This window comes from Oncorhynchus kisutch, linkage group LG29 (genome assembly GCF_002021735.2).
Source record: "Oncorhynchus kisutch isolate 150728-3 linkage group LG29, Okis_V2, whole genome shotgun sequence".
Taxonomy (NCBI): domain Eukaryota; kingdom Metazoa; phylum Chordata; class Actinopteri; order Salmoniformes; family Salmonidae; genus Oncorhynchus; species Oncorhynchus kisutch.
Window position 1 is genome coordinate 11,458,574 of NC_034202.2, and position 26,427 is coordinate 11,485,000.

Below are 26,427 nucleotides of genomic sequence, written 5' to 3' on the forward strand. Positions count from 1 at the left end.
GCCCCCAAATTGAATTAATGGTATAGAGGAGATGGACCAACTGGTTGCCCTCTAGGTTACAGAGAGCTGGTAGTCCAATCCACCCAACTACCAGGTGTGAAACAGGGAAGGGACTCAGGGGGTATGCTAATTTGATATAGAGCAGACATAACACGCTCTATTGAATTTATCTAAACAGGAACATTTTACATTTGGCTAGAAATTCAAAAGGAATATATCTCAGAGAAAAATGCCCTCTTGTGCTATCTATATCCCCCACTAGAATCCCCATACTTTAATGAAGACAGCTTCTCCACCCTGGAGTGGGAAATCAATCCTTTCCAGGCCCAGGGACATGTACAAGTCTGTGGCGACATAAATCCCAGAATTGAACAAGAACCTGACACCCTCAGTGCACAAACACCTACCTGGAGGTGACAGCATTCCCTCCCCCATATACCCCCCTAAGCACAACTATGACAACATAACCAACAAAAACAGGTCACAATTCCTGCAGCTCTGTCGCACGCTGGGTATGTACAGTCGTGGCCAAAAGTTTTGAGAATGACACAAATATACATTTTCACAGTCTGCTGCCTCAGTTTGTATGAGGCAATTTGCATATACTCCAGAATGTTATGAAGAGTGATCAGATGAATTGCAATTAATTGCAAAGACCCTCTTTGCCATGCAAATGAAGTGAATCCCCCAAAATCATTTCCACTCCATTTCAGCCCTGCCACAAAAGGACGAGCTGACATCATGTCAGTGATTCTCTCGTTAACACAGGTGTGAGTGTTGACGAGGACAAGACTGGAGATCACTCTGTCTTGCTGATTGAGATTGAATAACAGACTGGAAGCATCAAAAGGAGGGTGGTGCTTGGAATCATTGTTCTTCCTCTGTCAACCATGGTTACCTGCAAGGAAACACATGCCGTCATCATTGCAATGCACAAAAAGGGTGTCACAGGCACGGATATTGCTGCCGGTGTTGCCATCAAATGTTCAGGGTAAGTTGCCAGAGGCAGTTTGATTTGTTGCTAAAAGTTGCTAAATGACATTGTGATGTCATTGCGTGATAGGATAAAATTACGTCATTACGTAGAATAGACAAAACATATAGACAAATAGACAAAAGACTCCCACTCTTTCCTGCTATTGACGTCACTCACAATGCACTTTTGCAGCCAGGCACTTGTCTTGTGACTGAGTGTGTGACAGAGAAAAACATGTTTGTGTCATTTAGAGGGGAAATGCGTGCATTTTAGCATTTGAGTCCCTTTTCAAAAGTTGCTAAAAGTTCAAAATACATTTTTAAAAGTAGCTAAATTTGTTGCTAGGTGCTGTTTGAAAAAAAAGTTGCCAGAGTAGTCTGAAAAGTTGCTAAATCTAGCAACATAATTGTTAAGTTGGCATCACTGATTGCTGCCAGTAAGATTGCACCTAAATTAACCATTTATCGGATCATCAAGAACTTCAAGGAGAGCGGTTCAATTGTTGTGAAGAAGACTTCAGGGCACCCAAAGAAAGTCCAGCAAGCGCCAGGACCATCTCCTAAAGTTGATTCAGCTGCGGGATCGGGGCACCACCAGTACAGAGCTTGCTCAGGAATGGCTGCAGGCAGGTGTGAGTGCATCTGCACGCACAGTGAGGTAAAGACTTTTGGAGGATGGCCTGGTGTCAAGAAGAAGCCACTTCTCTCCAGGAAAAACATCAGGGACAGACTGGTATTCTGCAAAAGGTACAGGGATTGGACTGCTGAGGACTGGGGTCAAATCATTTTCTCGAATGAATCCCCTTTCCGATTGTTTGGGGCATCCGAAAAAAAAGCTTGTCCGGAGAAGACAAGGTGAGCGCTATCATCAGTCCTGTGTCATGCCAACAGTAAATCATTCTGAGACCATTTATGTGTGGGGTTGCTTCTCAGCCAAGGGACACTCACAATTTTGCCTAAGAACATTAAGAACACAGCCATGAATAAAGAATGGTACCAACACATCCTCCGACAGCAACTTCTCCCAACCATCCAGGAACAGTTTGGTGACGAACAATGCCTTTTCCAGCATGATGGAGCACCTTGCTATAAGCCAAAAGTGATAACTTAGTGGCTCGGGGAACAAAACATCAATATTTTGGGTCCATTGGAAACTCCCCAGACCTGAATCCCGTTGAGAACTTGTGGTCAATCCTCAAGAGGCGGGTGGACAAACAAAAACCCACATATTCTGACCAATTCCAAGCATTGATTATGCAAGAATGAGCTAACATCAGTCAGGATGTGGCCCAGAAGTTAATTGACAGCATGCCAGGGCGGATTGCAGAGGTCTTGAAAAAGTAGGGTCAACACTTCAAATATTGACTCTTCGCGTCAACTTCATGTAATTTTCAATAAAAGCCCTTGACACTTATGAAATGCTTGTAATTATACTTCAGTATTCCATAGTAACATCTGACAAGGATATCTAAAGACACTGAAGCAGCAACCTTGGTGAAAATTTATATTTGTGTCATTCTCAAAACTTTTGGCCATGACTGTACATCGTCAATGGTAGGCTTTGATGGGACTCCTATGGTAGGTACACCTATAGCGCATCTCTTGTCAGTAGTACTGTAGACTACTTTTTGACTACACTTTGAAAACAAACCAAATTTTGATGAACTCCCATATCTACTGGGTGAAATACCACAGTGTGCCATCACAGCAGCACGATTTGTGACCTGTTGCCAGAACAGGACGTCCCAATTAAATGAGCTTTTGGCTGCAGTTTGCACAAATAATAAGCAATAAACAGACTTCTAATTAACCTTACAGAAAATACTTCCTTTCAGTGCTGTAAGTGATGTTTAGGCCCACGTCTGTCTTGCCTTACACAACCATGGTAAATACCACCAGAATCAGATTTATGAAAAGAATGAGCCTATTTGCAGCTAAACTTTATGAGCATCATGGACAGCTAAAAATGTGGTTGAGTGATTAGAAAATGATTATGCAGCCCATCGGGTATCTCACTACGCCCCCTTATGCCATGTTTTGACATATGCAGACAGGCAGATTAAAAATAAGTTTCCATTGTGATACGTCTGACAGACAAGTTTCTAGCTCCGCCCTCAACTTCCAGACTTTATAGCATTCCAGAAAGCTTGAATTGTTGAGTTATTATTAGTTTTACACTTAAAGCATAAGTCTGGCGTTGTGCTGAAAAAAAAAGTCAATCAATCCGCCAACATTGACACAATGGAAAAATCACAAGATTTATTTTTAAATTACTGCAATACCATGAATACCATGCTATTGTTTAACTTTTACTAGATCTAATGTTTTATATTCTCCTACATTAATTTCACATTTCCACATTTCTCAAAGTGTTTCCTTTCAAATGGTAACAAGAAAATGCATATCCTTGCTTCAGCTCCAGAGCTATAGGCAGTTAGATTTGGGTATGTCATTTTAGGCAAAAAATATTTTTAAAGAGGTGGATCCTTAAGAGGTTTTTTAGAACAAATTCCTGTTTACTATGATGGCCTACATGTAGTCATTATGCGTGTCTGTAAGTTGTTGTTCATATGTATAAGTTTGTTTTTGGAATGTAAAAAAATATATAATGAAATATATAAAATATATTATGAACAATGTACACGGCAGAAATGCTTAAATAACTCCTACTCATAAGGACACATCCTGATATTTTAAAGAATGAACAAAACAAACGATTGTAAGAAAAATAGATGATCTCCGCGACACTATAAATCATAATCATTTCATTTTAGCAGATGATTTTATCCATAGCAACTAGGTTAAGTGCTTTGTTCAAGGGCACATCAACAGATACTATCCCTAATCATCTCAGAGATTCAAACAAGCAACCTTTTGGTTACTGGCCCAGTGCTCTTAACCATTAGGTTAACTGCCACCCCACGGCTGGCTCTCTCGTGAACTACAATAAAATCCAGACGCTCTGTTTAATGCTTAGTCGTGTCCATATCATGGGAGTACTGAGAGATAAACATTAGCATACCCCATCAACATGTGAAGCTATGTGAAGCTTACTCATAAAACTACATCCTGTCGTTGTCTCACACTGCAGATTTTAGACAGAGAGAGAAAGAGAGAGAGGAAAGAAGAGAGAAAGAGAGAGAAACAAGTATAAATAAGACATTGTGGGGCTTGGGAGCATCTGAATCATCCTTGATCTAAGACAAAAGTGTCTCCTCTCCATTACTTCTGTTCTTTACCTTTCGCATCTGAAGATGTGGGGCTATATTTAACAGCAATAATGGTGGATGGATGACAGATTTTTTTTATTGAAACCTTATTTTATCAGGTAAGATCGCCTGTTATTGGCTATTGATCATTGGTCAGAATTGATCACATGTCATGAAGTGACTGCAGTGTGATGACATCATTATAGATTTGGTGCCGAAGCTGGACGCATCAACCAATCACATTATTCGGTTTGGCAGCACTGCAATGATTTGTCTCTGTGATACAGCACCAAGCGGTTCTCAAACTCATGACATAGTGAGGGAAAAAAGTTCTCTGTCTCCCAAACACTTTGCTCTCCTCTAACCCTGCTTATAGAGGCAGGGAGCAAAAAAGAGCGCGGGAGCGTACAGAGAGAAGTTATCGGTTGGGTTTCCCATCATTCCCTTCCTAACCTGAATGAGAATAAACTCTCTCCTGTAATCATTCACTGCTCCCCCCCCCCCCCCCCCCCCCAAACTCGTGTTTTCCCCATTCACGATGGTACCGGGAACGGCGGGCAGGCGGGAGCATGTGAAGAATGAGCGTATGCTTCCACCGACAGCCCCTGGGCACTGTGTCGTTCGGCAGCGTCCAAACCCCATTAGCAGGAGCGGAGCTATGTCAAGCAGGGCCGAAGTCGATAAGCAGGCCCCATAACAGTAGCCTATCAGCTCCACTCCACTCTGCTCTGCACCGTGCACCAGCACACAAACACACAGACTCCTCAAGGGCTCCCTGAGGAGACTAAGGAAGGAGAGAGAGAGAGAGCGAGAGAGGGGGGGAGGATTGAAAGAAAGAAGGTAGCAGAATGAATGGTGGAGAAAAGGAAAGGCAAGGTGTGAATGTATGGCCAGGGGCAAATGAGGAGAGAGAGATATATAATACAGTAGCAAGAAAGTGAGAATACAGGAGACTGCTATTGATTAACCATATTATCTTTACAAAGGATGTTGTTCACATACATTATATATACAAAAGTATGTGGACACCCTGTCAAATCAGTGGATTCGGCTATTTCAGCCACACCCGTTGCTGACAAGTGTATAAAATCGAGCACACAACAGCCATGCAATCTCCAAAGACAAACATTGGCAGTAGAATGACCTTAATGAAGAGCTCAGTGACTTTTAGCGTTGCACCGTCATAAGATCCCACCTTTCCAACAAGTCAGTCAATGTCTGCCCTGCTAGAGCTGCTCTGGTCAACTGTAAGTGCTGTTATTGTGAAGTGGAAATGTCTAGCAGCAACAACGGCTCAACCGTGAAGTGATAGGCCACACAAGCTCACAGAATGGGACCGCTGAGTGGTGAACTGGGTAGCGCGTAAAAATCGCTTGTCCTCGGTTGCAACACTCATTACCGGAGTTCCAAATTGCCTCTGAAAGCAATGTCAGCACAAGAACTGTTCATCGGGAGCTTCATGAAATGGGTTTCCATGGTCGAGCAGCTGCACACAAGCCTAAGATCACCGTACGCAATGCCAAGCGTCGGCTGGAGGGGTGTAAAACTCGCCACCGTTGGACTCTGGAGCAGTGAAAATGCATTCTCTGGAGTGATGACTCACGCTTCACCATCTGGCAGTCCGACTGACATATCTGGGTTTGGCAGATGCCGGGAGAACACTACTTGCCCCAATGAAATTTTAAGATCACAGCATACAATGACATTCTAGACAATTCTGTATTGCCAACGATGTGGCAACAGTTTGGGGAAGGCCCTTTTCTGTTTCAGCATGACAATGCCACGAGCATAAAGTGAGGTCCATATATAGAAATGGTTTGTCAAGATCAGTGTGGAAGAACTTGACTGGCCTGCACAGAGCCTTGACCTCAATCCAATCGATCACCTTTGGGATTGACTGCAAGCCGTAATCATCCAACATCAGTGCCCGACCTCACTAATGCTCTTGTGGCTGAATGGAAGCATGTCCCCGCTGCAATGTGCCAACATCTAGTGGAAAGCCTTCCCAAAAGAGTGGAGGCTGTTATAGCAGGAAAAGGGAGGACCAACTCCATATTAATGGCCATGATTTTGGAATGAGATGTTTGATGAGCTGTTTGTCCACTTTTGGTCATGTAGTGTCTTACAAATGACCGCTTTCCAGTACTGTTTTGGTCTAATTCTCAGCTCCATTCCCTGTTATGTTGACCTGGTGCTGAACATCTGATCCAGCTCCAGGCATTTGTACCCACCCATAGTGCTACCATATGTTTGACCCAGGTCTGATCCAAGTCTGATCCTATTGACCCACAGAAATCACCAAAATCCAGGAGTCCCTACTGTTTCTGGGTTAAAGGGGTCCTGGAACACAGGGGTTCCACATTCCCACCAGATGTTCCAAACAGGGTCCTTGACCCTTTGACTCTCCAACTTCAAGTGGTTGACTGCTCGCTAACTCACAGGGGGCGTCCCAGAATCTTAGAACTACACACAAATGAGACTTTATAGACAGCCTGATAGAATAATATTCTTCTTCTCTGAGGCAGCCCTTTGAAAGGTTAAGAGTGGGTACATGTTTACTGACATAGTACTTTATAAACACGGTGATGAGGACACAAATATAGTAGTTGGGGGGGAGGAAGACTAAATCAAGAGGACAAGTTTAGGATACATTTTATATTAAGTGCTCCAAAGAATGTACAGTTTAGTTTAAAGTTGAATTAGTCTTCTGTACAGGATACACATGGTATACACTGTCCAACAAAATGCTTACTTGCAGGTTCCTTCTTGACAACGCAACAATAAGAAATGATAAAAGATAAGAATATGACCATAAAGTAAATGGCTCAGTTGAATATAATAAACATTTTAGCACAAGTATAATACAGGAAGGCACTATTTAGTACAATACTCACAGATGTATCAGGGAAGAGGGGATTTGGGGGCAAATGTTTTAATTGTGCGGTATTAGCAATAGTAAATATAAGTCTGGTAGCAGCAGAAGTCTCATGCCCATAGGGGTACAGGGTCACGTGCCCCCTTAGATTTGTCCTGTTTAAACATATACATACTGTACATATAGTGTGTGTGTGTGTGTGTCTTCATTTTTTTCTCTGTAATAGTAGTAGACAATAAGCAATTTTAGGAAGTTGGCATTAGCTAGCCCAGATAGGTACCCGATCTCCCAACCTCATAACTACAGTGGAGAGAACAAGTATTTGATACACAAATGATCATGAGGACAGTGAGGGATCATCCCAGAACTATACAGCAGGACTAGGTCAATGACCTGAAGAGAGCTGGGACCACAGTCTCAAAGAATTAGTAACACACTACGCCGTCATGGATTAAAATCCTGCAGCGCACCGCAAGGTCCCCCTGCTCAAGCCTGCGCATGTCCAGGCCCGTCTGAAGTTTGCCAATGACCATCTGGATGATCCAGAGGAGGAATGGGAGAAGGTCATGTGGTCTGATGAGACAAAAATTTAGCTTTTTGGTCTAAACTACACTCGCTGTGTTTGGAGTAAGAAGAAGGATGAGTACAACCCCAAGAACACCACCCCAACCGTGAAGCATGGAGGTGGAAACATCATTCTTTGGGGATGCTTTTCTGCAAAGGGGAAAGGATGACTGCACCGTATTGAAGAGAGTATGGATGGGGCCATGTATCGCGAGATCTTGGCCAACAACCTCCTTCCCTCAGTAAGAGCATTGAAGATGGGTCATGGCTGGGTCTTCCAGCAAGACAACGACCCGAAACACACAGCCAGGGCAACTAAGGTGTGGCTCCGTAAGAAGCATCTCAAGTTCCTGGAGTGGCTTAGCCAGTCTCCAGATCTGAACCCAATAGAAAATCTCTTGGAGGGAGCTGAAAGTCCGTATTGCCCAGCGACAGCCTCGAAACCTGAAGGATCTGGAGAAGGTCTGTATGGAGGAGTGGGCCAAAATCCCTGCTGCAGTGTGTGTAAACCTGGTCAAGAACTACAGGAAAGGTATGATCTCTGTAATTGCAAAGAAAGGTTTCTGTCCCAAATATTAGGTTCTGCTTTTCTGATGTATCAAATACTTATGTCATGCAATAAAATGCAAATGTATTACTTTAAAAAATCATACAATGTGAATTTCTGGATTTTTGTTTTAGATTCCGTCTCTCACAGTTGAAGTGCACCTATGATAAAAAATTACAGACCTCTACATGCTTTGTAAGTAGGAAAACCTGCAAAATCGGCAGTGTATCAAATACTTGTTCTCCCCGCTGTAGCTACCAGGAAGCCGTTTCTGGCTATCAATCAAGTTTTAGAAAAGCAATAACTAATGTAATAACTAATGTAATAACTAATGTAATAACTAATGTAATAACTAATGTACTCAATAAAACATTCCTTTCAAACTTTTACCCAGATTTTAGCAGCGATTCAGAGAAGCATAATTAGTTTATTTAAAAAACAAGAACCACCAGTCAGGAAGATACAGACAAGGGAGATATGTTTAAGCATAATGATTATGGCTCTAGATTGTTGGAAAAGGCTTTTTCAGGCTTTTGAAAAATTCAAAAATCTCCAATTATCCTCACGTACATTGTGCCCCTCAGATCTTTGGGGTGCATATGACACCCCTGGGAAGAAGCAGTTGTGATGGGTTTGTAGCATGAATGTATGTGTGTGTTTTATGTACTTTGTGTGTGTTTAATGTACTATTATTTGTTAATATAGTAGGCTTAGTCTTTTTACCAAGTTTCTATCTTGCAATAGAGAAAGCTAACACATTTCTACTTGTTTCTTCAACCAATCAAGAGCTGTTACACTCAAGTATTCACTATGTAGTTGGCTGACTACATGAAAAAGTAGCAATATCATACAGCAGGCATAATAAACTAGATTCAGCCGCGGGCCGATTTTTTTCTTGAGCTAATGTTCAGGTGGGCCAGAACATAATAACAGAACATTTGTAGACTGCAAATTGACCGAAAGAACCTTGCTCGTATACAATCACATACACGGAGTGTACAAAACGTTAGGAACACCTGCTCTTTCCATGACAGACTGACCAGGTGAAAGCTATGACCCCTTATTGATGTCACCTGTTATATCCATTTCAAATCAGTGTAGATGAAGGGGAGAAGATAGGATAAAGACAGAATTTTAAGTCTTGAGAAATGGATTGTGTTTGTGTGCCATTCAGACGGTTTTGGGTAAGACAAAATATTTAAGTGCCTTTGAACGGGGTATGGTAGTAGGTAGACAGGTGCACCAGTATGAGTGTCAAGAACTGCAATGCTGCTGTTTTTTTGCGCTCAAAGGTTTCTCGTGTGTATCAAGGTCCACCACCCAAAGGATATTCAGCCAACTTAACATCTGTGGGAAGCATTGGAGTCAACATGGTCCAGCATCCCTGTGGAACACCACGCCCGACAAATATTAGGAAGGTGTTCATCTCTCTATGATGCGTAGGAATACTTTGAAACAGAATTCCAAAATTAAAAATCACTCATTGCTTTTTTTCTGGTGTTTTGCAGTCTGTCAAACATATATATTTTTTATTATTAATTTTTGCACAGAAAACTTGGGGGACCGGATAAAATCACCCAGAGATATATTATAGGTTATGAATGTTTAAGGGAATGTGCCAGACTTTGAGGCGCAGCAGAATAATCAGTGTACCTGAAACCCAAAAATTAAGGGCACAAGGCGAGACCCAGATGCAGACACTGGATGCAGATGGCATGAGTCTTTTATATTTATTATAATCCAAGGAGTAGGCAAGAGAATGGTTGTGGACAGGCAAAATAGCGAAATCAGGTCTGAGTCCAGAAGGTGCAGAGTGGCAGGCAGGCTCAAGGTCAGGGCAGGCAGAATGATCAGGCAGGCGGGTTCAAAGTCAAGACAGGCAAGGGTCACAACCGGGAGGACTAGCAAAAGCAGGAGACTGGGAAAACCACACTGGTTGACTTGCCAAACAGACAAGCAGAGAACACCAGAAGAAGTACCCAGGGACTAATGAGGAAAACAGGTGACACCTGGAGATGGGTGGAGACAATCACAAAGACATGGTAAAGCAGATCAGGGTGTGACAGAAGTTGTCAGTTAAAATCTCTGGAGGGTTATTTTTTTAGCTGAACAGTAATAGCATGGAGTTGCACATTTAAAAACATGTGATGTGTTTAATTTTCCAAAAACATGTGAAATGTCACATGCTAAGTGTTCCAAAAACCCGTTTTGCACATGTGAAATCAAGTGATTTTCCACTTGTGAAATTGTGCTTCAACACGTGTTAACATGAAACTACACTGTTAGCCATTGCTGTTAATTTTGTGGTACTTTATATAGTCATTTTACTGTACATTTACACAGTAATAGGAGTAACAGTAACTGTATTAGTAACTGTATTAGTGTTTTGCTGCATATTTACTGTCAGTCGCATTGCACTTGGGTAACTTTTGGCCCGTCCTGCAAATAAACTTGCTATTCTTCACTTGCAATTGTATTTAACCTTATAGGACACCTTGAAAAAAAGTCCTGTTATTTTATTGAAAGTTATCAGATACCGAGTTGCTGTGAAAATAGTGGAAATAACTTCATGTGTTTCTACAGTGGAACTGCATTTTGTCAGTAACTATACAACAACATTTATTCAGGAAGTACACAGAAAATAAAGAGTAAAAATTATTCTGCACTATGCTAAAATTTGCCCAGAATGAAGTCAATAACTGTGCGATCTGACAACACCAGCTGAAAAGTAGCAGTGCTCTGAGACTCTTGACATTTAGGCCTAGATTCAATTAGATTAAGGGTATACCTGTGATAAACACGTGTTTTGGCAGTGTCGGGGGTGTACATGTGTTAGAGGTGTTACTGCGTTATAGCTGTGAAACGATTAAAATAAAATAATGAGGATTTCTATCAGCCTTAGATTACGTATCACATTCCAGTGATCCAACTTGTAAACAAGGCTGCATGGGAATTCTCTTAACGCAGCTCCGGCTGCCAATAGCAATTTCCGCTTCAGGGATAATGCAGGGAGACATTTGTGGATTTGAAAGCTCTAACACAACCGCCATGCCAGTGTCCACAAGCTTGGATCTGATCAAATCAAGCATTAAGTATGCATAAATGCTCTCGGGATTTGAACTTGCAACCTTTCGTTCCAGAGTACATTAATGACTCAACAGTGCACCAGATGGTTATTTGTTAGCAAAAACATGCAAAAATTAGCGACACCTTCCTAGTATTGAGTTGTACCCCTTTTTGCCCTCAGAACAGCTTCAGTGTCGTGGCAAGGATTCTACAAGCTGTTGAAAGCATTCCACAAGGTTGCTGGGCCATGTTGACTCCAATGCTTCCCACAGTTGTGTCAAGTTGGCTGTATGTCTTTTGGGTGGTGGACCATTCTTGATACACACAGGAAACTGTTGAGTGTGAAAAACCTAGCAGCGTTCCAGCTCTTGACACACTCAAACCAGTGCACCTGGCATCTGCTACTATACCCCGTTCAAAGACAAAATTTTTGGCTTTCTCATTCACCCTAAGAGTGACACACACACAATTCATGTCTCAATTGTCTCAAAGCTTAAAACTATGTCTTTAACTTGTCTACTCCCCTTCATTTACTGGGATTGAAGTAGATTTAACAGGTGACATAAATAATGGATCATAGCTTTCACCTGGTCAGTCTATGTCATGGAAAGAACATGTTTTGTACACACAAAAAAAAAAGAGTACAGTCAACAAAACAGTCAAAGGTATCTTCAGAGGTACATGTAGGACCTCACATGGTACTGTTCAGGATACCATTTAGGGTACATGTGCAGATGATCTAGTATAATGGTACATTTTTCTACCCAATACATTACATATAGAGCTGCGTTCGTAACCATTTGGGATGTAAGAATTTACCAGTTGTGAAGTTGTAAATACCAGTTGGATGCATTCAGGTGCTTTGAAATCATTGGGAAATTGAATAATTGCCAACCAGCTGCATCAACCATGCACCAAAAGTAAAGCTATCATACTTGTTAACAAATGATAAAGTTAAAAACACATTACTAGAATGCTTTTTTGTAAATAATGTTTTGTTGTTGCATTTAACTGCCGAAAATGCTGTTTTCGAGGTAATTCCCTTCGTAGGTAATGTCAGAGGTCAACATGTGGGAGAAGTCGGTACTCAGGGAAGATAGACGACACAGTTGGAGAACTTGTGATAATTGAGAACTGTACTGTTTAAAGGTTACTGTGCATTTTCCAGTAGCTTAATGGCATCTGGTACACAGGAAGTTCATGTTTAAATTTCAGTAACTTACTGTCAATTAGTTACAAGTGTGTAGCGGTATTGATAGAGAGGGGTAAAGATTAAGATTTAGTTTGGGCGCCGGGCAGGTATTAACCCTGCCGAAAAGAGTTAGAGAGAGTACCACTACCAGACACACACACACACACACACACCAGCAGAAGAAACTGCCTAGAGTGTTGCCTGTTTGCCAGATAGCCAGTGGAGAGAAAAGATAAGACACATCACAGGACAGGTGTAAACCCACCAATAATATCTCATACAACAATAATAATGTCAGAGCAAATTAAATGGCAACTAAATAGAAGCAATTTACAAAAAGAAAGAACCTTCAACATTTTAGAAGATTTGCAATAATCTGTATTATTACAAAGGCCTTCAAATGTTCTAAATCTTCTCGGCCACGTCATTAGTACCACACCACCTCGATACAATTCAAATAACAATACACCATAAACTTCCGAGCAACCTCCCTTTAACAACAATGTACTTCTGGCAGGTCAGTCAGTGAGTGAGAGATATCTTAGCTGGCTTGCAGTTGCACTATGGTCCGTCTGATGGTTTGCGTCAAAGCTTCGCAACAATGTTGCTACTAATCCATGCAATCAATAACCGGTGCAGTCCCAAAGGATAACAACCACAAACTAGAGCGGTACACTGATGATCTAATTAAACACTTTACAACTAAGCACGCTGAAACTAAACAAGACTTCTGCAGCATTGCAAGCACAATCAAACTGCCGTGCCAACCGAGAGCTATCTTTATTTCCTCCTTTCTGACTGCTGTTGCGCTCTTAAAGTGGCCATGCACGGTGAAGGCCCCATGCAGGATTTCACCACAAGTGTGTAATTGTAAACTTCACAGTAATTTACTGTAGCTAATCCATCACACTCACTGACCTGATGGTCTGGTTGGAAAGTGAGTATTACAATTACATGGTGACTTGCCATAAATTAAATATCATTCGGTTCTTTGGTATCACATGCACTTATGTTGCCTTTAACACCTCTTTAACACCTCACTGGATCTACAAGTCTTTGCTAGGTACAGTCCCGCCTTATCTAAGCTCACTGGTCACCATAGCAGCACACATCCGTAGCAAGCACTCCAGCAGCTTTATTTCACTGGTCATCCCCAAAGCCAACTCGTCAACGCCTTTCCTTCCAGTTCTCTGCTGCCAATGACTGGAACGATTTGCAAAAATCACTGAAGCTGGAGTCTTATATCTCCATCACTAGCTTTAAACATCAGCTGTCAGACCAGCTTACCGATCATTGCACCTGTACACAGCCCATCTGCAAATAGCACACCCAACTACCTCATCACCATATTGTTATTTATTTTTTGCTCCTTTGCACCCCAGTATCTCTACTTGCACATTCATCTTCTGCACATCTATCACTCCAGTGTTTAATTGCTAAATTGTAATTATTTTGCCAGTATGGCATATTTATTGACTTATCTCCCTAATCTTACTACATTTGCACACACTGTTTTTAGATTTTTCTATTGCGTCATTGAATGTAGGTTTGTTTATCACATGTGTTGTTTGTGTCGCACTGCTTTGCTTTATCTTGGCCAGGTCGCAGTTGTAAATGAGAACTTGTTCTCAACTGGCCTCCCTGGTTAAATAAAGGAGAAATAAAACATATATATCCCCAAAAAACAGTGACCTTCATTTATCAATCTAGTACAAGGGAGGAGGAAAAACCTAGAGGATGTTGGACTTAACACCTCTAGCACATCACTGGATTTTTGTCCTGGTTGGCATCCAATAAAATGATGCATTACCGCCAACAGCTAGAATGGAGTATAACTCCCTTACACTTTGTTGAAGAAAAGGAAAATAAATCAACAAACACCCGACACACATTAAAAACCCACCTCCCCACTCCTCTATTTAAACCTATAGTCCTACATCAGGTCAACAATTAACATGTCGCTTCTATCCCCAATACTACACATTCCTTTGTCTCCTGCCCTTCTGCACACTTCTCACACCTAGGAACCTCTCTCCTACACATTTCCGCCACATGCCCATTTGGCACATAAGCTCATATGGGATAACTGAAAAATCACTTTGTCGGGCAGACTCAACATCAAAACTCAAAAGACCAGACAATGACTCTTCTGTTTCACCACTCACGCTACCCTGTCTGCGTCGCACAAGCCTCACAAACACCGAGAATCACTCCTTTCAATGGCACTCTTTTCTTGAGAGCAAAACAAGTCACATCTCTTGTCCTAATTCATTTGCCACGAAGCGCTTGCCCTCACTCACTTCCATTTCTCCTCCAGACCTTGATCCGGCATACCACTCACTCTGCTTAGACTTTCTACCATTCTTCTTCAACAAACCATCTTATTTTCCTAGATTTTTACATTTAAGTCAATTAGCAGACATTCTTTTCCAGAGAGACTTACAGGAGCAATTAAGGTTAAGTGCCTTACTCAAGTGCACATCGGCAGATTTTTCACCTAGTTGGCTAAGGAATTCAAACCAGCGACCTTTCAGTTACTAGCCTAAAGCCCTTAACTTTTAACTTCCTCCACCTCTCTTTTTCACTTCATTCCTCCTCCATATTACAAGTATGTGTCTTCTTATGATAATATAGTACTTCTTCTAACATATATCTCAAAATGTCCCTATCGAGGAACACCAATTCTTCAACAACAAAAATTACAAGTCAATCACTGGAGTTCATTCCACTGGCTCAATCAGAGATATGTAGATGATTTGGGGTGACATTCCTTCTCAAGGGGGACCAAAAACAGCTAGCTGAAAGCCACACCTGTAATGTTTTGATAGGTTGCCATTGTTATAAACTCAGAAAAGAAACGTCCCTTTTCCAAGAGCCTGTCTTTCAGAGATAATTTGTGAAAATCGAAATAACTTCACAGTTCTTCATTGTAAAGGGTTTAAACACTGTTTCCCATGCTTGTTCAATGAACCATAAACAATTAATGAACATGCACCTGTGGAACAGCTTACAGATGGTAGAAAATTAAGGTCACAGTTACGAAAACTTAGGACACAAAAGAGGCCTTTCTACTGACTCTGAAAAACACAAAAGGAAAGATGCCCAGGGTCCCTGCTCATCTGCGCGAACATGCCTTAGCATGCTGCAAGGAGGCATGACAACTGCAGATGTGGCCTGGATAATAAATTGCAATGTCTATACTGTGAGACACCTAAGACAGTGCTACAGGGAGACAGGATGGACAGCTGATCATCCTCGCAGTAGCAGACCACATGTAAAAACTCCTGCGCAGGATTGGTACATCCAAACATCACACCTGCGGGCCAGGTACAGGATGGCAACAACAACTGCCTGAGTTACACCAGGAATGTACAATACCTCCATCAGTGCTCAGACGGTCCGCAATAGGCTGAGAGAGGCTGGACTGAGGGTTTGTAGGCCTGTTGTAAGGCAGGACACAAACCCACCGTCGCTGGACTAGACAGGACTGGCAAAAAGTTCTCTTCACTGACGAGTCGTGGTTTTGTCTCACCAGGGGTGATGGTCGGATTTGCGTTTATTGTCAAAGGAATGGCCGTTACATTGAGGCATGTACTCTGGAGCGGGATTGATGTGGAGGGTCCGTCATGGCCTGGGGCGGTGTGTCACAGCATCATCAGACTGAGCTTGTTGTCATTGTAGGCAATCTCAACGCTGTGCATTTCAAGGAAGACATCCTCCTCCCTAATGTGGTACCCTTCCTGCAGGTTCATCCTGTCATGACCCTCCAACATGACAATGCCACCAGCCATACTGCTCATTCTGTGTGTGATTTCTTGCAAGACAGGAATGTCAGTGTTCTGCCATAGCCAGGGAAGAGCCTGGATCTCAACCCCATTGAGCATGTCTGGGACCTGTTGGATTGGAGGGCTTGGGCTTGGGCTTGGGCCATTCCCCCCAGAAATATCTGGGAACGTGCAGGTGCCTTGGTGGTAGAGTGGGGTAACATCTCACAGCAAGAACTGGCAAATCTACTGCAGTCCATGAGGAGGAGATACACTGCTGTAGTTATTGCAAATGGTGGACACCGGCCCTAGATTCTTACTGTTACTTTTGATTTGGACCCCCCCCCCCCCCCCCCCCCCATTATTCCATTTCTCTTTGTCACATGTCTGTGGAACTTGTTAAGTTTGTCTCAGTTGTTTGAATCTTGTTATGTTCATACAAACCTTTACACATAGTATGCTGCCCTAAGCATAAAAAAATATATATTTTAATAAGCCTCCATCATACATCATTAACGTATTTTACGTTTATTTTAAATGATCTAAATGGAACAATATTAAATATATTTAATGTCCATTTTATTTCAGTTTGAATCCCCGAGCTGAAAAATAATTTAAGTATACAGCTTGAGCAGCAATTTAGAAGTAACACTGTTGAGAACTGTGCACCATTGGCATTTCAAACTTTAGTCGTTCACATTGTGCAATTTGTAATGTGTAATTAAAAGTATAACATTATTCAGTTTGAAAATGAACATCAAAACATTTGAGTAAGCTAAATATGAAGAACAATATCATATTATAAATGAAAGCTTCAGCTGCAGAAAAGGATGCTGGGTAATATTTGCATTTTTGTGCATACTATATTTTTTTGAAAGTATACTTCATTAAGTATATTTTCTTGAGATATGAAAAATGATACCCTCAGGAACCATGTTCCTCAGCTGCGATGTATTACTTTAGATCCTTGTTGCATAGAAAAGGTATGTTTTGGAATATTTTGTATTCTGTATATTTGTATTATTCCTTTCACTCTGTTATTTAAATCAGTATTGTAGAGTCACTAAAATGTTGTTGATCCATCCTCAGTTTTCTCCCATCACAGCTATTGAACTCTGTAACTGTTTCACAATCACAAATGCCCTCATGGTATCATCCCTGAGCAGGTTCATGCCTGTCCTTTAGCTCAGTTCGGAAAGACAAATGTATCTTTGATATGTTTGGGTGGTTTAATACATAATTCACAGTATAATTATTAACTTGACCATGCTTAAAGAGATATTACATTCTGATTTGATATTGTTACAGATCTATCAATCATTGCCCTTTTAAGAGGTTGTCAAAAGGTATTTGAAGTTGAATCTGTGCTTGAAATTCAATACTAGACTGAGGGACCTTCCAGGTGTTGTATGGGGGACAGAGGAAGGGTTAGTCATAAAAACAATTATGTCAACCCCTATTACTTCACACAGAGTCCATGCAACATATTATCTGATTTGTTAAGCCAAATTTTACTCCTGAACTAATTTAGGCTTGCCTAAACAAAGGGACTGAATACTTATTCAATGACTATGTTTAAGTTATCTAATTTGTATTATTTATTTTTTACTTTGACATTACATAGTATTTGATTTCATTGTTGATAACAAATGACAATTAAATCTATGTTAATCCCACTTTTTAACACAATAAAACTGGAAGAAATACAAGTGGTATGAATACTTTTGCAAGGTACTTATAGTGTACTTGATCACTCACAAGCAGAGTGTGTTAAGCAAAGTGTGTTGAAGTGTAATTATAGTATATTCATAGTATACTTAAAATATACCAGAAAAAATACATCTCGTATTTGAAGTATATTATTTAAATAGTACGATTAAGTATGAACCTGGTGACACTGCAGAAACATTGATGCACTCTCAACCAAGAGGTCACAAGTTCAAATAATTAATGTATACTCTAAATCAAGTGTCCTTGGGCACTGCTAGTTTTATGTTGTTGGTGATAATTGGACAATTATTTACTTGATTCTGGGCAGGTTTTAGCAAAGTGCAGAAATGCATTCTTGCTAATAAGCCTGTAGCGATATATCTTTCACTCTCACAGATCTGGTAGTGTAGCTGCACATTTCCGGTTGCTAGCGACCAAGAGTTTATGAATTCAAATCCCATTTAATGATGAGTGCCAAGAGTTGTCACAGTGCACATGTTTTTTAAAGTACATTAATTTAAATCAGAATACACCAGCATACTGTCATCTTCTAGAAATAACACCAAGTTCTTGTTTATATTTCTGTTGTATATATTTAATGCATTCTTGCTTATCTCCATTGTGCAGCAGGAACTTCAGGTAGCTAGCAGCCAAGAGATTGTGAGTTCAAATCCCAAGAGAGGTTGAGTGTTACGTAATCAGCATACTATCCTTTAACATTAACACCTGAATTTAGCTGTAAAATACAGTAACTAGTTGTTGATTAACAATATTTTCACCGTAACTGGAACAAACCGGGAACTAAACAAAACCTGCAGGAGACAATTACTGTTTAATTGTATTTAATGTCAATTATGTCTTTCAGAGTAAAATATTCTAAATTACATTTGACAACTGAGTTTTCAGGTGCTAAAATGTCACTTGTAGTTTCATGGTATCACATGTTGAATTTTTGCATTCCCATGTTGTCACATTTATTTCACATTAATTTCACATGAGATCAGGTTCTCTCTCACATGTGTTCACATTTTCTCACATGTAGTTTATTGTTATCACATGTCGTCACATGTTCCCGTGTTCACATGTGAATTTCATGTTTTCTTTCTCGTACCCTGCTGTTTGTCTTTTCGACTCTCTTTCCTCTCACTTCTCTCTTTTCTTCCCCCCTCTCTCATTTTGTTCTATTTAAATGTTCCAATTCATTTCATCCACGGTGAATTCATTGTATCTGGGATGCTATGGTTTTGGTGTGTGCTGCCAAACATTATACTGTCTGAGAGTCTGAGAGTGCTGTGCCAAGTCTCCTCTCTAACTTATGTGATCTCTATCTCCACCTCCGATTTCCTCTCTATTTAGCCTCGATCTCGTATTTATTTATTTACATCTCCATGGCTTGTCTCACTTCGCTACCATGCACTATCTATCCTTCTCTATCCCCCCCTTTCTCTCCCATCCCCTTCTTCCTCCACCTTCTGACCATACCTGAATCTGTCTTTTATCTTTCCTATTTTCTCCATCTCAATCCATCACCTTCCTCCAACCCCTTTATCGCCTCCTCCTCATGCCCCTTTCCTCTGTCCCTCTCTGTAGTAGGTGACAGCCACATCCCTCCAAAGTCTCTTTCTCATCCCCCTCTCCTTCTCTCTGTCTCTCTCTATATAGGAGTGGGTGACAGCCACCGACCTGCTGATCTCTCTGGACAGGCTGAACACTTTCGGAGACGAGTTCTTCAAGGACGCCAAGGTGCTGCGATCCTACTTCTACGCCATCTCTGATTTCTCTGTGGGAGCCAGGTAACACATGCCTGACACCTGATTGGTCCTCCGAGGCCTTTGGCTGTCGCCGTGGATACTCCCTCCAAAAACTTCAAAGAAAGACAAAACTTTCTCTTTCTCAGTCCACCGGGGATTGTGGTCACTGCTAGAACTCGACATTAGCCAAAAAAAACAAGAGAAAGAGAGAGAGAGAGGGAGAGCAAGAAATACCAAGAAAGAGAAGGAGGGAGAGCATATTTGCTGTGTAGTTTTGATTTATCTTTGTTTTGTTTGCTTCTTTCTCAGGCAGACTCAACTATAAAACAACAACCCAGCGTGGCCCACTTGATAGATAATAAAACACATATGGCGAACGTCCGCTGCACATTTCCTCCCTCTCTGTATCCTGTTTACATGATAAACAGTCTCAACACAAGCCCTGCGTGGTCCTGGACAGAACATACATAGAAATATAGAAACATAGCCACAAAATTCGCCTCTGTTCCTGCCAACTTTTCTGTTTCTGTCCCTGCTCTGCCCCTGGTCCCTAGACCTGGGTTCAAATACTATTTGAAATCATTCCAAAACTGAAAACTCGGCCCCATGTCTGCTGGTCCCTGGGCTTATTCCTCACAGTAATGAGAAGGGACAACAGGAGGAAGGCAGAACAGACAGGATGTCCATAGGCACGGCAGGATAACACAGATGTTATTAAGTAATTGAGATGAAGCCTTCACCCACTGTTTCAACAGGATCTGACACCTGTCATAAGTGGTTATGATCACAGCGAGGCGTGACAATCTGACAAATGTCCCAACAATGTCACCATGACACCTGAGGGAATGGCGAGGGGCAACCTGACCACTTTGGTTTGGTTTGGTTAGTGTAGTATACTTAGCCTAGCTCATTGGATTGGCCATAGCAGTGCTAGCACAATTCTCACACTGAATGTTATGAATGGACACAATAAGTGCCAGGGTACGTCAATGTGTTGGCTTTAATGGTCAACTAGTGGAATATAATAACTCAAAATAGTACAAATAAATTATTCAGAACTGATGGAGTACTGAGCTGCTATTTGATCCAGATCTGTGCCATATTCATTATTGTGGTTGTCAAGTGTTCCTCAGCGTCTGCTAGTAGAGACATCTGATTTGGTGGTTGGGGGCACCTTTCACTTCCTGGCTCACAACTTCCTTGTCACAACAACAACAACAACAACAGAAACAGAAATAACTGATTCAAAGCCGTTAGCATAAAGCGTCTAGATCTGGGACAGCTGGCTAAATCTGACAGGGACAGGCGCGATGTTGAGCCTCCCCCCTTCACAGAAAGACCCTCTACAGAACCATTGACAGAGGATGAGTTCCAAATGGAATCCGACTCCCTATTTCATGCATTACTTTTTACCAGGACCCATAGGGCTCTAGTCAAAAGTATTGCACTATATTATAGGGCATAGGGTTACCATTCGGGACGCAGCTAAGCACTCAACAGAACCAATGACGATAAGGAGAATCAGACACTATAAAGATAGGGCCTGAGATAACAGCTATTAGCAATACATTCTTGATCATTAAATCACCTTGGATAAATTGGGTCTTCTTGTCACAGGAAATTTTATTTTCTCAACTGGTTGGAAAGGAAGGTATAGCATAAGAACGCACACACACAATCACTCACACGCACACGCACACACACACACACACACACACACACACACACACACACAGACACACACACACACACACAGACACACAGACACACACAGACACACAGTGACTGATATGTAGTTGTTTATGCTTAGGGACAGCTTGTGCAGACGAGAGTTGATCACACAGGGGAGTTGAACAGCGCAGAGAAGTAGTCACTGAAGGGGATAAAATCTCCACCTTATCTCAGGCGATGTATCTGCCTCTGAGTGAAGGTAATGGGAAGTGACAAGTCCTCACAGTGCAAAAATCTTTTACACCTATTCTCCACTACCCTGTCCTATTCTCTATTAATTTCCCCCAGTGTGTGTGTGTGCGGGCGAGTGTGCAACAGTGCGTGCGTGTGTCCTCAGTGCATGCGCGTGCGTCCACACAAGTGTGTGTATATTATTGTGCCCACGCACCTCTCCATCTTTATCCCGCAGGTGTAAGTGTAATGGCCATGGCAGTGAGTGTGTGTTGGACGAGCAGGGGGCTCTGGTGTGTGACTGCCAGCATCACACGGCCGGGGTGGACTGCCAGAAATGTCACCCGTTCTACCAGGACAGGCCATGGGCCAGGGCCACCGGAGACTCTGCCAACCAGTGTATGAGTGAGTACTGGAGATTTGTTAAGTCACCCTTGGGTAGGGGGGTTATAGTTAGTGAGGACTAATATTGCACGGTATACCGGAGCTTCAGTGTTTCATTATTATTACATTTATTTTTTTAATGCTTCTGTACTAGACGTTTTGTTACAGTCAATACTTCAGTCAAATGTGTCTCACATGATTGAGAGGGTCAAGTATGTACAGTGCCTTGCGAAAGTATTCGGCCCCCTTGAACTTTGCGACCTTTTGCCACATTTCAGGCTTCAAACATAAAGATATAAAACTGTGGGACACAATCATGAAGTGGAACGACATTTATTGGATATTTCAAACTTTTTTAACAAATCAAAAACTGAAAAATTGGGCGTGCAAAATTATTCAGCCCCTTTACTTTCACTGCAGCAAACTCTCTCCAGAAGTTCAGTGAGGATCTCTGAATGATCCAATGTTGACCTAAATGACTAATGATGATAAATACAATCCACCTGTGTGTAATCAAGTCTCCGTATAAATGCACCTGCACTGTGATAGTCTCAGAGGTCCGTTAAAAGCGCAGAGAGCATCATGAAGAACAAGGAACACACCAGGCAGGTCCGAGATACTGTTGTGAAGAAGTTTAAAGCCGGATTTGGATACAAAAAGATTTCCCAAGCTTTAAACATCCCAAGGAGCACTGTGCAAGCGATAATATTGAAATGGAAGGAGTATCAGACCACTGCAAATCTACCAAGACCTGGCCGTCCCTCTAAACTTTCAGCTCATACAAGGAGAAGACTGATCAGAGATGCAGCCAAGAGGCCCATGATCACTCTGGATGAACTGCAGAGATCTACAGCTGAGGTGGGAGACTCTGTCCATAGGACAACAATCAGTCGTATATTGCACAAATCTGGCCTTTATGGAAGAGTGGCAAGAAGAAAGCCATTTCTTAAAGATATCCATAAAAAGTGTTGTTTAAAGTTTGCCACAAGCCACCTGGGAGACACACCAAACATGTGGAAGAAGGTGCTCTGGTCAGATGAAACCAAAATTGGCAACAATGCAAAACGTTATCTTTGGCGTAAAAGCAACACAGCTCATCACCCTGAATACACCATCCCCACTGTCAAACATGGTGGTGGCAGCATCATGGTTTGGGCCTGCTTTTCTTCAGCAGGGACAGGGAAGATGGTTAAAATTGATGGGAAGATGGATGGAGCCAAATACAGGACCATTCTGGAAGAAAACCTGATGGAGTCTGCAAAAGACCTGAGACTGGGACGGAGATTTGTCTTCCAACAAGACAATGATCCAAAACATAAAGCAAAATCTACAATGGAATGGTTCAAAAATAAACATATCCAGGTGTTAGAATGGCCAAGTCAAAGTCCAGACTTGAATCCAATCGAGAATCTGTGGAAAGAACTGAAAACTGCTGTTCACAAATGCTCTCTATCCAACCTCACTGAGCTCGAGCTGTTTTGCAAGGAGGAATGGGAAAAAATGTCAGTCTCTCGATGTGCAAAACTGATAGAGACATACCCCAAGCGGCTTACAGATGTAATCGCAGCAAAAGGTGGCGCTCCAAAGTATTAACTTAAGGAGGCTGAATCATTTTGCACGCCCAATTTTTCAGTTTTTGATTTGTTAAAAAAGTTTGAAATATCCAATAAATGTCGTTCCACTTCATGATTGTGTCCTACTTGTTGTTGATTCTTCACAAAAAAATACAGTTTTATATCTTTATGTTTGAAGCCTGAAATGTGGCAAAAGGTCGCAAAGTTCAAGGGGGCCGAATACTTTCGCAAGGCACTGTATATCAGCGCAGCCCCTTTTAATAGAGTGAAGAGCAAAGTGCCTGCTCAACTGACTCATTCATTGCTAGAGCTGTCTGGGTTGCATTATTAGCTCCCAACTCATGTTGCACCGAAGGTAACACACTTGAATAATGCAACACAGTATGTAAGAAATTTTGAAACTGATTATTAATGTTTGCAAACACAATATTCATCCACCCTTATGACAAAACCACATGATTTCACATGTTGAAAATCACATGATTTCACACGTGACATTTTCACATGTTTAGATGATGTGGATTTTGACATGTGAAATCCTGTGAAACCATGTGCTTTTGGAACACTTCACATGTGATGATATTTCACATGAAGTTTCACCTGATCACATAACCATTCACAAATGTTTGCATTAGATTTCACAGGTGATGCCCTGCAAACAAAAATGCATTGTCAATGATACACACACAGTGATGTGAACATCCAGTGTTTCAAATGTACGTATTTTACACACATGACTACATTGTGTATGTTTATTTATACAGTAATTATTCAAAATGTTCATAGATGGGATTTGAACTCACAACCACTTGATTTGCAGCATTACGTACTTCCTGCTACACCACCATATCTGTGTCAGTAGCTGATTTTACCTGTATTCCTACACTTTGGATCTCAGCTTTGTATTTGACCAAGGCCCGAAATATGCTAATGAGCCCCACGAGTACATTTCCCCAACCTATCAAAGTGCAGTGATGATCCTTACATTTTACAGACAATTTTAGGCAGAAAGAAATGTCACGTTATACCGAAAAGGCACCATGTGAGAACATGTGTGTACCTGTGAGGTGTACCTTTGACCTATTTGTGTCTAAGGTAGCAACACTGTTCCCTAACCATACCCATTTGTTTCTACATACAGTGAATATATACGTACAAGCATGAACTCGGTGGCATTGCAGAAACAGTGAGGCACTCCCAGCCAAGAGGTTGCAAGTTCAAATCCTCAAAGAATTCATGTCATGTGTCCTTGAGCGCTGCTAGTTTTTAAGTGGATGTGAAGTTCTTGCCTGTAAGTCTGTAGACATATTTCATTAATAACACTCACTAAGCTTTTGGTGTAGCTACACTGCAGCATTACTTGTCTGATTGATAGCGACCAAGAGGCTATGAGTTCAAAATCCCATTTTAAACACACAACACACATTTTTACACTAAATGGAATCAGAATACAGCAGCATACTGCCATTTTATAGAAATAAAACCTTGAAAATGTTGCATATATTGACTTATTTTTACTGCAACTTTTAGCAATGTGCAGAAATGTATTCTTGCCAATCTCCAATATGTCCCCATAACTGGTGGTGCAGCAGGAATTTAAGGTAGCTAGAGTTGTAGATTTACAGATTTTTCACTGAACAACCCGGGAATAACCCGGGAACTTGAACAACCCGTGAAACTAGACAAAACCTACAGGTGACCATGACTGTTTTGTTTCGCCAAGGCAGCAGCTACTCTTCCCGGGGTTCAGTAACATTGAGGCAAATAAATACACCATTTTAAATATTACATGACATTACATTTCATAACACTTTACCCCAATACACAATTTTTGCTTTAAAAAACTATACAGATAAATAAGAAAACATCACATCGACTCTCCTCTTTCTAAAAGAGCTAATCTAATGAAGACACATGGAAAAGGTACTTTAATTGCTTTTGTATTGAAGGGAGTATTTTATAGTGCTACTCCACTATCACATGCAACATGACATCCATGTGTACCTGTTTGTAGAGTGCAGGTCTTATCACGTGTATGTGTGTCTGTGCCTGTGTGTGTCTCTTCACAGTCCCCATTGTTCCCAGGTGTATTTTTATCTTTAAAAAAATAAATGATAATCTTATTCTACTGCTTGCATCAGTTACCTAATGTGGAATAGAGTTCCATGTAGCCATGGCTCTATGTAGTACTGTGCGACTCCCATAGTCTGTTTTTGACTTGGTGATTGTGAAGAGACCTTTGGTGGCATGTATTGTGAGGTTTGCATGGGTGTCTGAGCTGTGTGCTACAGACACCTCGGTGCATTCAGCATCTCGGTGCATTCAGCATGTCAACACATCTTACAAAAACAAGTAGTGATGAAGTCAAACTCTCCTCCACTTTGAGCCATGATTTACATGCATATTATTAATATTAGCTCTATTTGTGATAAGGTGCAAACCATAACTCAAAATATGCTGATTTCAAAACAGATTTTCACCAAAAAAGTTATTAATTAACTTTGTCTCCCTTACCACCAACAACTCATTCACTTCTTCATCTCTCTCACCTCCTGTCTGGTTTCCACTAGCTTCCATAGCCACAAAGTCCAATTCCACAGCTGCATTCTGCCTTTATGTACATACAGTTTCTACCTCAAAAACCTGGTACCCCTGCACATTGATCTGGCACTGGTACTCCCTAGATATAGCTTCTTGTGTCACAATTTGTTTTTTATTATTTAAACTCTGCGTTGTTGGGGAAGGCCCTTGAGCATGCCTCACATAATCCTAGTATAGTGGGTTCGATTCCTGGGACAACCTGTACGTAAAAATGTATGCACGCATGACTGTAAGTCGCTTTTGTTAAAAGCAGCTGCTAAATAGCATACTGTATATCATTGTGTTTACAAAGTGTTCCTACTGAAATAATATT

At 41.3% G+C, this 26,427-nt stretch overlaps 1 protein-coding gene across 1 annotated transcript in view; it reads left to right on the plus strand.

Moving 5' to 3' along the window:
* The window catches only part of lamc3 (laminin, gamma 3), a 221,498-nt gene that overhangs the window by 62,295 nt on the left and 132,776 nt on the right, over window positions 1–26,427 (plus strand). Inside the window, exons 3-4 of the mRNA XM_020465728.2 lie at window positions 19,565–19,695; window positions 21,794–21,960. Coding sequence (XP_020321317.1) covers window positions 19,565–19,695; window positions 21,794–21,960 — 298 coding nt within the window. The remainder of the gene's footprint in view (window positions 1–19,564; window positions 19,696–21,793; window positions 21,961–26,427) is intronic.